The sequence below is a fragment of the Doryrhamphus excisus genome, chromosome 14, assembly GCF_030265055.1.
Source record: "Doryrhamphus excisus isolate RoL2022-K1 chromosome 14, RoL_Dexc_1.0, whole genome shotgun sequence".
NCBI lineage: Eukaryota > Metazoa > Chordata > Actinopteri > Syngnathiformes > Syngnathidae > Doryrhamphus > Doryrhamphus excisus.
The window spans coordinates 7,810,385-7,824,438 of NC_080479.1; the positions used below are offsets into that span (position 1 = coordinate 7,810,385).

General features: G+C 42.8%; 1 protein-coding gene across 4 annotated transcripts in view; it reads left to right on the forward strand.

Moving 5' to 3' along the window:
• The first annotated feature begins 58 nt into the window (after nucleotides 1–58).
• ripor2 (RHO family interacting cell polarization regulator 2) overlaps nucleotides 59–14,054 on the forward strand; it is a 41,356-nt gene continuing 27,360 nt past the window's right edge. The window contains exons 1-2 of one of the 4 annotated variants that reach the window (XM_058046316.1): nucleotides 59–313; nucleotides 432–631. In XM_058046316.1, coding sequence (XP_057902299.1) covers nucleotides 556–631 — 76 coding nt within the window. In that variant the 5' untranslated portion in view covers nucleotides 59–313; nucleotides 432–555. Of the gene's footprint in view, nucleotides 632–11,373; nucleotides 11,693–14,054 lie in introns of those variants that run through there. The other 3 variants (XM_058046319.1, XM_058046317.1, XM_058046320.1) reach the window with 3 other exon arrangements.

The window sequence follows — 14,054 nt, forward strand, 5'->3', positions numbered from 1 at the left end:
CATTGTTTTCTGCTCATTCAGGCAGAACGATAGTTTATTTTAATAATTGACTAATATTTTTTTATTATATAAACTGATGTTTGTTGTCAATTGAGTTAGAATTCACTTAAGTTAGTTTTGAAGGTTTAAATTTACTTATATTACTGTAAGGGGTATTTTTTCATAAAATGTGTCACCTTTTTTGTATTTTCATTATTTTTTTTCTAAATATTTTCTGTCAGTATTTTTTTAATTCATGAGTGGAATCCCCTGCATTGTGTCCCACAGTATGACCGCCCTGGTTCATCCAACCCGAGGTACTGCTGATGTACAGGTATCACATTTCAGAAGCTGATTGGATCTCCTCCCTTGTTCCCTCCCCTACCACAGGAGTTGGGTTCCACTGACTCACGCATTAAATATTCAAGCTTCACCATGATGTTTCTCTGCAGGAGCCTGGAGTCCTGAAGGCGACCCCCCAGCACCCCCCACCCTCGCTGATGCTCTGCAAAGACAGTACATGAACCCTCCAAGGGATGGAGGACCTCTTTGGCGGCTGACGTTCCCGACTCATCCATGGAGTTGCCTGGACGTTTCAAATGGTTCCGCAAGCGTCTGCGGAGGCCTCGGGTTTACGCCAGGGAGTTCAACCGTGAGTTTCTGCACTTTGTCTTCACTCCATACATACAGTAGCTCGTATAAAGCGCACCCTTATCCAGAAATCACATTATTGTATTTTTTTGCATCACACTCTCATGTATCTGCTCACTTGTATAGCTGAAATTTGAATGAAATGCCATTATGTCCCCCAAAGTGAGATTACAAACTAGGTTTGTTGAACTGCTGTAGTTGCTAATGAAAGTGGACACGTGCTGCAAGTAATGGATGAGTTGTGAAAGAAGGGGGGGTATCGGTATCGAGTGCGGGCTGTAACTAGAAATACTTGTAGAATCCCGTCAAAGAAGCCACTTGTCTCAAGATGGATGCCTGTGTTTGTCGCATTACTTGAGAGCTCACTCGTGGGATATAAATCATTTACATTCAATGTCATTCAGAAGTCTTGAGAACAAAAATGGACAAACGGTGAAGCGGTCTTCATTGCCTTTATTGTCATTGTAATTGCATACAACAAAATTTGAGTGCAACTCCATGGTGTATTTTGTAGAAAGTAAAAATAAGAAAAATAATAAAAAATAATACAAGGAATAGGAAAATAAATATAAAAGTGGCAGGTGCTGTTCAGAATAAGTGTAAATATATGTACATCAAAAACAATAACCTATACAGTAACAAAATATAGAATTGCAGTAACCAAAATGTGGAATTGCAGTAAACAAAATGTAGTATTGCACATATTGTACCTGAGTTTCACTTGAATGAATGAATCCTATTGCACATAAAGTACACGTAAAATATAGAATTACTAAGTAAATATTCATTCATTCATTTTCTACCGCTTTTTCCTCACGAGGGCCGCAGGGGGTGCTGGAGCCTATCCCAGCTGTCTTTGGGCGAGAGGCGGGGTACACCCTGGACTGGTGGCCAGCCAATCACAGGGCACATATAGACAAACAACCATTCACACTCACATTCATACCTATGGACAATTTGGAGTCGCCAATTAACCTAGCATGTTTTTGGAATGTGGGAGGAAACCGGAGTACCCGGAGAAAACCCACGCATGCACAGGGAGAACATGCAAACTCCACACAGAGATGGCCGAGGGTGGAATTGAACCCTAGTTTCCTGGCTGTGAGGTCTGCGTGCTAACCACTTGTCCGCCGTGCCGCCCAAGTGTAAATATATGTACATCAAAAACAATAACTTATACAGTAACAAAATGTAGAACTGCAGTAACCAAAATGTGGAATTGCAGTAAACAAAATGTAGTATTGCATATTGTAGTTAAAGTGCACGTAAAATGCACGTAAAATGTAGAATTACAAAATAAATATAAAATGTATAAATATATTTTTAAATATATACATATGAAAATTATTATTTTTGTATTTTTTTGTTAATGTATTATTTTATTTTATTTTTCTTACAATTTATTATCGAGTTATTTTATTTTCTAAGTTGTAGTTATTCTGCAAATGACCAGAAGGGGGCAACCTAAGCCCGACTTCTATTGAGTCCACTGATTCGCTGTCCTTATCCCTCCAAAACATGCGAGCGTTCTCTTCAAGAGCGTAGAAGAAGCCTTCCTCTTTGTTTGAGACGGTGCTTAAATCTTCCACTTGTTTGTGTGATGAGATGCGGCAAAAGCCGCCACTAATCACGGCGATGCAGTGATTAGAACCCCCCCCCCCCTTTTTCTAGCGATGACCTGTCCCTCAACTCTGACCTCTTTACATTGCCTTATCCCTCCATTCGTCCTCCCCCCTCTCCATCACCTCTTCGCTGAGCGAAGGAGCCCTTGATTAGTGCTCACTCTCAGCATCTTCCCACTCCTTAGCAACGCGCCTCTTCACTACCGCGTGTCAAAGTGCATCACAGGATGATTGCAACGTTGCCTCGGCACATTTTCCGGAGACGCTTATTTTCGCTCCGCGATTGCTGCGTGGGCCGCCGATGCGAACGCAGTAAGAAGGAGAAAGTGTGTCGCCGAGCTTTCATTTGCATCTGACAGGAAGTCGTTTGAAACTTTATGATGTAAAATAGTTTGAGTCATGGAATAGAGAAGTGGTTAGTTCTTGGCTTATCTGTCCTACGTCCCCACTCAGGATAATTGGAGAGGCTAACGAGTTAGCTTGGCAGCTCGCCATGCTCTATCTGTTATGTCCCTGCAGGGATCCCGTAGCCTGATGTGATGTAAACAAAGCATACCAGGACTGCAAAGGTGACTGTTGGGGTGTTATTTCTTGCCTGTAGGGCTCTAATAATGTTGCAAACTGTATTCAGAAAGTCATAAATAGATTTTACATGGTCTAACTAGGAAATATTGCCTTCATTAATACTCAAAAGTCTGACCACGTGCTGTTGAGCATGGATACTAATCCATTATGGCAGTCAAATTCATTTTTCATATAGAAAAGGTGACTTTTCCTGTTTGAATGTTCTGTGAAGATGGGCAACACAGGGTCTTCTAAAGAGCCGTCAAATGGAGATGGTTTACACCAGGGGTCTCAAACTCAATTTACCTGGGTTCCACTGGAGCTGGGGTCTGGATGAAAATAATAAACTAAAAAAAAATAAGATGAAAAATAAACAAACAAATCAAGAATAAAGTCAATCAATCAGTAATAAATAAATATAATAATAATAATAATAATAAAACGGCAAATAATAAAAACTTAAGAAACCACATATAGTTGGTGGGTAGACAAATGATTTTTTTCAGATTAAAATGAACAAAGCATTATTAGAGCCCTGTAGACATGACAAAACACGACTATAGTCACATTTATACTCTTTTTATTTACAACATATTGCGCAACTGCAGGGTCTTGAGACACATGCTAACTCGCAAACTAGAGAGCTAGCGACCTAAACGGTAGCCTTCAAGTTGTTTCCTTTAAACTTAAATAGCCAAAAACTTACCACTTCCACACGGATAGGGAGGATAACTATTAACAGTTATTTAACCTTTAACATGAACATTAATCAAACGTCATAATTTTTTCTGGGTACATGATACCATACAGCATCCATATCAAACTTGCGCGGGCCGCACTAACATTAAACTTTCATATCAAGGCGAGGGCCGCGTGTTTGAGACCCCTGGTTTACACAAAGGCCACAAAAAGCTCCCTTTCCACTGTGAAGAGCATAATGAGGAACTGGAAGACCACAAACACGGTCATGTATTGTTCAAATGAAAGTGAGGCCAAACTTCTGGGTAGGACCGTCTCATAGCAGTCCTAGATCCTGATGCCAATCCGGCCCCTCGTGGCTCCGAGCATTGTAGACTTAAGTGATAGCATCTTCCAGTGGATCCGAACAGTCACAGTGGAGTCGAGTCTTGACGCTCTTTGCCGTAAGCCAACAAATCCGGATAGGATAATGGAATAGAGTTCCATTCTGTTGAGGAATCGCACCATTTTGGCTTACTTTGGCAGTGTTTATCACTTGGAAGGAACACAACTCCATGGTTGCTTGTGTGTAGTTGTCAGCACCGATCCAAAACACTATAGGATATCTTCTGTATCACTTGATAATTGGCAGCACAACATACAGTCTGGGAAGTTCTCCGGCTAAGATGGATGAAATTGAATCAGACAAATGGATAAACAGATTAGAGGTGGTGGGGGGGGGGGTCTTTCCCTGGAAGCATGATATTCTTATCTGTGTGCAGCAGAACACTAAAGTGTGCCTGTTGTGTTTAAGAGCGCCTTGAGGCTCGGAGCTCAAATGCTAACATCAGTATGCTAACATTGCTTGAATAGATATAGGCATGGGCCGTCACGACATTCTGACGCTACGATACCCTTGCTGGGTTCACGGTACTATAATTATCCACATACGGTATAGACAATCATCATTCACGCCCACATTGGTACGTATGGACAATTTAGATTCGCTAATTAAGCTAGTAATACCTAGGTATTATGCAGTATTTTCCGGACTATAAGTCGCACTTTTTTTCATAGGTTGGCTGTTTTTGCGACTTATAAATGGAAAAAAGTGTTTATGTTACATAAACACTGGACACCTTTTCTGTTCATGTTTGTTTTTTGTGTAGCTGAATAACCATGTTAGCATATCTTACACCTATTCAGCCTGTTCTCTCTCTCTCTCTCGCTTTTATTGTTAGAACTTCCAAGAGGACGTAATGTCTGTTTTGGTCAAGTAGTTTGGAATATAAATTACCAGCTAAAAATGCGACTTATATTCCAGTGCAACTTATGTATGTTTTTTTTCTACGTAATTATGCATTTCTGGCCTAGAGCGACTTATGTATGTTTTTTTTCTACGTGATTATGCATTTCTGGCCTTGTGCGAATTATACTCTGGAGCGACTTATGTATGTTTTTTTTCTACGTAAATATGCATTTCTGGCCTTGTGCGACTTATACTCCGGAGCCACTTATGTATGTTTTTTTTCTACGTAATTATGCATTTCTGGCCTTGAGCGACTTATGTATGTTTTTTTCTACGTAATTATGCATTTCTGGCCTTGTGCGAATTATACTCCGGAGCGACTTATGTATGTTTTTTTCTACGTAATTATGTATTTCTGGCCTTGTGCGACTTATACTCCGGAGCGTCTTATGTATGTTTTTTTCTACGTAATTATGTATTTCTGGCCTTGTGCGACTTATACTCCGGAGCGACTTATGTATGTTTTTTTCTACGTAATTATACATTTCTGGCCTTGTGCGACTTATACTCCGGAGCGACTTTATGTATGTTTTTTTCTACGTAATTATGCATTTCTGGCCTTGAGCAACTTATGTATGTTTTTTTTGTACGTAATTATGCATTTCTGGCCTTGTGCAAATTATACTCCAGAGCGACTTATGTATGTTTTTTTTCTACGTAATTATGCATTTCTGGCCTTGTGCGACTTATACTCCGGAGCGACTTATGTATGTTTTTTTTCTACGTAATTATGCATTTCTGGCCTTGAGCGACTTATGTATGTTTTTTTCTACGTAATTATGCATTTCTGGCCTTGTGTGTATTATACTCCGGAGCGACTTATGTAGGTTTTTTTCTACGTAATTATGCATTTCTGGCCTTGTGCGACTAATACTCTGGAGCGACTTATAGTCCAGAAAATACGGTAATTACAGCTCTAAATTGTGATATGTTAAACCATTTAATAGAAAATAATAAAAGTGAATCATACGTATGTACCTGAAATAAATAAATGAAATGCAGCCTACCGTGGCTAATCCTGCAAGTCAAGTCACAACACAATAGAGTGTGACTTTCATACGGTGGTATACCCTCGAAAGTGGTGACGGGTCCATCATGCCTAGTGAAATAACAAGGAGTGATGGCGATGGCGACCACCACGTCACCTTTTTTCAAACGTTGCCAAAGACAGCTGGCAATGGCTGACTCAGCGTTTTAAAGCCAACGACCACGCTCGTTCCCACGTCACCGCTGCCTTTGTGTGCCTCTCAGCAGAACGTCAGGGCTCTTTGCAGCGGCCCGGGAAGTAGCTTTTACGTGTTTTATGCACGTGTCATTCTGCTTGAAAGGCGAAGAGAGAAGCTGGAATAAAACCGGCGCCGTCTTCAGCTACGGAGAGGAAGCTTTGGAGGGCGGGTGACCCAGAAAGAGGCTTCAATAGTGTGGGTGAAAGAGCCTAGTCTGCTAGGAGGCCTACTCGTGCATTCCTACGTGTGTACAAACGGCATTTTGTCATGGACACATCATTAGGTATGTCTGCATCTCGGCATGATAGGTGTGTCCCATTACGTGCATCGATTAGCTGCCTCTTTTTTTTTTTTAGCTGTTTTTCTGTCTTTTAGGAGGCACAGAAAAGAGACGTCACATAGCCAGCTCCCGCAAGATGCTGACTGAGACAAATATAGGTCATTTATGGATAGAGTGCATCCAGCTACTGGAGGGGTGAGGAGGACAGATGTGCAGTTAGGGCAGATGGCGCACACACACACACACACACACACTGTACATATATATATATGTATAGTGAGAAAGATAAATAAGCAAAAAGGAGATTTAGATAAGCTGTCACTACACTTGTTGTGATCATCGGGCCAGAAAAAGTCACCCAAGTTGCCGTTTGTGTGTGTGTGTGTGTGTGTGTGTGTTTGCGCTCGGACACACGCCTGCCTTCACTTCCTGTAAGGCTGTTTTGTGTAACGCTTGTGTACTTTACACGCTATTAACCAACCTTCCTTCCTTCCATGTCCACACCCTCCTGCTTCTCAGAAGGTGGCCCCTCCCTTCCTGTCCTCATCTTGAGCCGCGTTTATCATGGCCGTGCCACCTCCACCTGCTCCCTTTAGGACCCTTAATGTATGCCGGTATAGGGTATAGTACACCACAACATGAGGGGCAGAGCGACGCCACCGACGTGCAGTAAATTGTGCTTGGAAGCTGACTTCCTCATTTTCCAGCTGTCAGGTGATGTGTACAGCAGGTGGGCGTGGGACAGGAAGTTGCATGATGATGTGCCCCCACCCTGCAACATCTGTGCGTGTATCGTGTCAGGTTCCCTCGAGGCCACTCATACCGCAGCCAAGTGTCTACATTGATGTTATTTGGCATGAATATTTGCTTACTTAGACCAGGGTTCAATTCCACCCACGGCCATCTCTGTGTGGAGTTTGCATGTTCTCCCCATGCATGCGTGGGTTTTCTCCGGGTACTCCGGTTTCCTCCCACATTCCAAAAACATGCTAGGTTAATTGGCCACTCCAAATTGTCCATAGGTATGAATGTGAGTGTGAATGGTTGTTTGTCTATATGTGCCATGTGATTGGCTGGCGACCAGTCCAGTCCTCACGCCCGATGACAGCTGGGATAGGCTCCAGCACCCCCGCGACCCCTGTGAAGAAAAGCGGTAGAAAATAAATGAATGAATGAATTTGCTTACTAGTCATTTCATTAAGACAATGGCTCCTCCCACCAGTTATTAATGATAGCCTCCACCTTTCGTAGCAGAAATTACCAGAAAGACTAAATAAGCCTGGGAGTTTTCACATAATCCAATTTGATCTGAAAGATGTGAGCATGTTTGACTATTTCCTGAAGGTATTTGACTACAACTAATAATCCAGGTGTAGTTGGAGGAAGTGGGAGGTCCCCCACTGTGCCAGTCGCTATTGTCTGATGCCCTCTGTGCCCTCTGGATCAAGGACAGAAAGGCAATTGTGTAGAAAAGGAAAAAAAGACAATAGCAACTGGAAGCGACAGTGAGGGAGGAAAACAATTGGTGAGAGCAGAGAAGAAGCAGAGAAGAAGGAGATGTCTGCTTTGCTCTTCAACATCATGGAGTGTAGATGCAAGACGTACGACCATAGATGGGTGAAAAGATACCGCTACAACTATAGTATGTATTTCTACCTCTTTCTTCCTGTCATTCATTACCTAGCCTTCATAACCTTTCTTTTAATACTGACCAATGACCGAGTTAGCTTCGTAGCATGGAGGACATGATGCTAGGTCTACATCCGCACACACACACACACACACACGTGCACGGCAAATGAGCAAATAGAGTGCCGTGGCAAATCGGATTTACCATGCAATGCCCTCATTATTGTTGCTAGGGGTTACTAGGCAACCCTTCACAATCATCCCATCGGGTCACGGCTAGCGCTGAAGAAAGGCTTTCATGGCGGGAAGAAAGTTGGTTGGACTTTGGAGAGTACGGCCTTTTTTTTTTTGTCACCCTCCACCTCCTCTTTTAGTGATTACATAAGTCATGGAGGTTTATTTTCACAAAAATTAACAAGAAATTAAATCTGACACTCGGGGATGCTCCCATCCGGGTGTTATGCTGCAGATTTTATACCAATCATCCATGAGTGAGAATGGCCGATACCGATGACATGGATACCGATGACCCTAACAGTTACTGTAAAAGGTAAAAATAAAAACTACAGGCCTGAAGCCTCTAGTAGGTCCCAAAACAATCAACCGAGATCAGACATGGAGGCTAAAACTAAAACATCAAAACAAAACAAATTGCTCATATAAATCGCTGACTATTTGCCTCATGGTTATTAAACTTGGCAGAAATCTGTATTACATTCACAGCCCATTGGGGAGGGGGGGGGGTACACATGTGCCATTTATATTGCCTGAGCAGACCAGAATTTTGTCTGTGGGTGCTAACTCTTATGTAGGGGCCTCTGTGGGACTAAACATGGTGTCCTCATCCTCCATCATCTTGGCCTCGTCTGGCTTCACCCCCCCCCCAAAAAAAGCTCCATTGTTGAGGGCTTTCCAGCGACGTCATACTTTGTGTGCTTATTTTGTTGAGCATCCCATCAGCATGCATTCGCCTTCCCCGTGGCGCTGCTAATGGCGGTGGGGGGGTGGGCTACCCCGCTGATGACAACAATGCACCCTGTCATTGACATGCAGAAGGGCAAGCATGACCCCCCCGCCCCCCACCCTCCTTCTCTTGTTCTGCTTGGAGAAAATGGCAAACGGAACACATTTATTAACGCTTCTATTGCATTGTGAAAAACAGATGGGAGTGGGATGTCGCTACATGGAATTGCAGCGTTGAATTTCCTTCCTGCGGGTGCTTGAAGTTCAAATGTGCTGGGCTTGATATCAGATAGCCAACAGCATTTCATCACTTGGTGTAATTTCCTCCTTCTGTGATGGGAAAGATATTGGCATTGCTCAAGAGCACTGCAGCCGCTTTTGATGTTGCTGCAAGAATCCTTTAGCCACCGTCATGTACTCCCTTCCACTGTGTCTGTGAGAATGGCGCGTGTGATCTGTGGAGACGAGCCTGGGTGAAAATGACTTTGTCCAAAGCGTCCCTTGAGTTTTGTTCTAAAGCAAAGTGGCGACCGGGGAGATGAAGTCTTGGGGAAAAGTGATAATGAATCCACTCCAGGCCTACTTTCTATTTTGGTTCGTCAAATAGGGCGTGACTCAGGAAGACGGGCCTGTGTCATGATGAAAGAATAGTCAAATAGGCACACACTGTGGCAAGCAAAAAGAAAAATCACCCAAAAATGTTTGGCAAGCACCAAACTGGGAAAAATATACAGTAAACCTCGGATATATCGGACTCGGATATATCGGAAATTCGCTCACAACGGACAGATAAAAAAGAACCGATTTTTCTGTAATGCATTTCCAATAAAAATTCATTGCATATATCGGATTTTTTATAACGGATTTCGCCTATTTCGGACAAAATCTCCAGTCCCGTTCCAATGCATTTCCATTAAATTTCCCTCGCATATATCGGATGGCCGCATCGTGGCGCTCCGATTCGCCGAATCGTGACAGGCCGCTATACGACGTCATTTGCAGCGTTTGCAGCGTTGCCTGCGCGTCCAGGTACATTGGAAACATAGTCAAGGAAGTGCCTTTTTATAACGGATAAAATCCGATTTACGCATATACCGGATATAAATCCGATATATGCGTAAAACGGACATTTTCCGGTATACGCATATAACGGATTTCGCTTATATCGGACAAAACCAGTGGGAACAATTGAATCCGATATATCCGAGGTTTACTGTAGTAATAATCTGGCAACCCATATGAAACAAACATGAAAAATAAATTTGGCAACTGATAAATTTCAGAATAAAAATATGGCAAGCAAAATAAAGCACGAATATTGGGAAAATTGTTATAATAATCTGGCAACCTGTATGAAACAAACATGAAAAGTAAATATATAAAAAAAAAATTGGCCAGCAAAATAAAAAAAAATCTAAAAAGTTTCTTTAGAAATCAAAGAAAAATGCAAACAGTTTGGAAAATACCAAAAGCATTTTTTGTGGGAAACTTAAATACAACTAAAATAATTAAAACTACAATCAGTCCCCCAATTTGTGCGAGCTAATGCAGTGCAGTTGTACTCCAAACTCCAAAATTCATATGATATTAATATTATCAGTAATTATTATAACTAATAGAGCGCGCAGACCTCACAGCTAGGAGACCAGGGTTCAATTCCACCCTCGGCCATCTCTGTGTGGAGTTTGCATGTTCTCCCTGTGCATGCGTGGGTTTTCTCCGGGTACTCCGGTTTCCTCCCACATTCCAAAAACATGCTAGGTTAATTGGCCACTCCAAATTGTCCATAGGTATGAATGTGAGTGTGAATGGTTGTTTGTCTATATGTGCCCTGTGATTGGCTGGCGACCAGTCCAGGGTGTACCCCGCCTCTTGCCCGAAGACAGCTGGGATAGGCTCCAGCACCTCCACGACCCTCGTGAGGAGAAGCGGTAGAGAATGAATGAATTAATTATAAATAATATTAAATAATTATAAATAATAGCATTATTATCATTATTAACAGCAGAATTGTCACCTGTGCTGGTGTGTTGGATGCCATCGGGCCTGTACGTGCGTATCTAATATTGTGTCCGGTATTTGGTGCACGGTGAGCGGCGCCATGGAGACGACATGATATTATTAGCGACACTATTCAGGCCCTCGATATGGGCCAAGTGTGTGTGTGTGTGTGTGGTGGTGGGGGGGGAATCAGTGCGTGGATTGCAGGCGAGTTGTGAAGGAATGACATGTGGAAGATAAACATACTTCCACACCCAATTAGACAGCATTGCTGCATGTCCCTGCTGTGTGAAAATACACAAGCTAATTATTGCTACTCATCACCAGCCTCTCTATCAGTGACTCACACTGTGGACAAGCACACTGCACACTACACTACGCCATAGTACATGAACACACATGCACACTTCACCGACCCTCCCTGTGCTACACACACACACACACACACTTACTCATACAAGTGCTCTCCAGGCAGCAACACTCTCACTTCAGCTTTGCACAGGATGTTACGAAATCAGCCTTGTTGCTGAAACTTTGTGAAGGTCGCTGCATGGGAGTCCACACACACACACACACACACACACATAGGGAGCTCAGTGCTGGTCTTTGGACTGGAGCGACCATCCTGTCGCTCGTCATCCTGTCGCCCCAAGCCAGAGAGGCCTGGCCCGGATTTGATTTGATTTCGCATCCCAGCACAATTAGAAGGCAGGAGGGCAAGCCATGGCTGCTGAGGATGACCTGGACGAGATGATGCGTGAGGAGGCGGAGGACGTCTTCTACGAGGACGGTAGGGCTGTGATGTTGTGTTTTTTAGGGTGCCGGCTTTGTGGACCCCACTCGGTGCTGAGGGTTTCAAGGGGTCTGCGCCATGTACGTTGCTAATAAGTCGCTCTGGTGGATTTCTTCAACGAGTTTGCTTTTTGGTCAATAATTTATATTTTCAGGAGTGATTTGTACAGAATGTATTGATTTTTTAACCTTTTGGAATGTTTTTGTTGCACAAGCCAGTTTTGACGTGTGCACCCAGTTTGTTAAGGGTTCTTCTGTCTTTAAAGGGCTGGTTTGTGCAGAATGTGTTGATTTTAGAGCCTATTTTTGAATGCAGTGCTGTGTAGTGTGTGGGTGTTGCTGACCAGGAGTTAAATAGGTGTTTATATTGAGCTTATTAAGGCATGGATTTGTCTCTGCAGGCTCAAAACACGCCTAATGTATTCTTTTTCGACGTATTCTGTGAGCAGTGCCCTTAACTATGTGAGTGTTTTTGTGATACAAGTCATTGTTTTTGAGCAAGAGAAGGAATTAGGTGTGTTTTTGTGTCAGTAATTTGCCATTGCAGGGAGTTTTTGTGCAGAACGTGTTGATTTTTCAACCTTTTTTTTTAATACAAGGCATGGGTGTTTACGTAACAAGCCCGTTTCGGTGTGTGCAACCAGTTTGTCTGAAAACATGGAGAATTGATGTATTTTTCAAGCTATTTTTGAATGCGGCGCCTTCGCTGCGTGGGTGTTCTTGTAATAAACACCGGTGGTTTTATGTAGACTTGCAGAATTACGTGTGTAGATCCTGTTTTTTTTAGTAGTATATGTACTATTTAGAACTATGCATGGATGTTTTCGTGCAGCAGGCCAATTGAAATGAAATTCTGTGTTTCCACCGAGACAGCATTTTTGTCATGAAACTGTTTGCTGGTGCACAATGCGCAGCATTTATTGATTTGTTTCAAGCTATTTTCACCGGACGTACAGTATGTGGGAGTTACTGGAAGACGTTTTTCACCAGCAGTGAGATAGAACTCGGGGGTATGCAGTCGTCTCTTGCGATGTCAATGTCACATTTACCTTCATGATGTATGAATTCATTAAATCAGCCATGGCGTCTCCCATATGATTGAGTGGAGAAAAAAAAACGTTCTCCTCCCATCCTGTGCGGAAGTGGTAAGTTTTTGCCTTAAGCAAGTTCCTGCAGCATAAAAGTTGCAATGTGGTGTAAACAATGAATCATTATATGAGTGTAATTTCATGTCTACGGGGCTCTAATAATGTTAAAAAAACATTTTTAGAAAGTCCTAAACAGGTTTTCTATGCTCTTAACTACGAAAACACATCCATTTATTAATATTGAATCATGCACACAGTCGGGTCTGAGACCAATGAAGCGCTATAAAGCAGGACTGTTCATCCAGTTAGTTGGTTGATTTTTTTCAGCCTATTAAGTAAAGCAGCACCCTGGGATATGTGGGCGTTCTTATAAAATAGTTCAATGGGGTGTTGTCATTTGTGTTTGTCATGAATTTGTGTTTTGCGGGAGCAATTTGTGTGTTTTTCAACCTTTTTTGTGCATATGCCCTCTGTGGGTGATGGAGATCAATGTTTTTCATCACTTTGTTGGGGCGTTTTGTCATTCATTTGTGCTAAATGTGCAGACTTTGTGCTTTTTAAACTATTTTTTTAAAGCAGGGTTTTGTGTATGTGGGTGTTCTTCCAGTAGAGGGACATCTTTGATGAGTTTGTTGAATTCGAATGCTGCAAAGCCTCAATCGCCAGCCAGGAAGGCTAACATTAGACGGGGTCTGCTTGCTGCAACCTGACTGATTATTTATAGGCCGAACCAAAAAGGGAACACGCGGCCTGCCTGCTTGCGTAATCTTTTTAAAACAAATAGCCGTCACGCATGATGATAGCCGTAAAACACTTTTTATTTATCGCACAGAGCCTCGGTGTGACTGGTTCGCTCCAAGAACACCAAAGCGTGCGTTCGCTCCGGTTATTATTTTCTATCTCCGAAGGCGCTCACACACACACACGGCTCCAATTCCTAGCGTAGCGTGAGGATATTCCCAGATAGTATTGCATCATCTGGCGTGTAATGTATGTTAATGCCTGCCCGTGACCCACTTCTGACTGAGCTACAGTAGGACGGCGTACGTAACGTTTGAAGAGAGATAACTCCATGCAAGCAACCAATGGCGGTCCACGCTGGGGCCTTCACAGGGGTTTATTCTTAGACGCGTCAGCTCCAGGCTGCACACTGCCCACCGGGATGGGATTTTCTTCTCCAATTAGCGTTTCTGATGCGTGCTAATATTCAGGAAATGGTTATTAAATGTAACGCCGCGGCGTTTCAAAAAGGTTTGCCAGAGACCTCCGTGG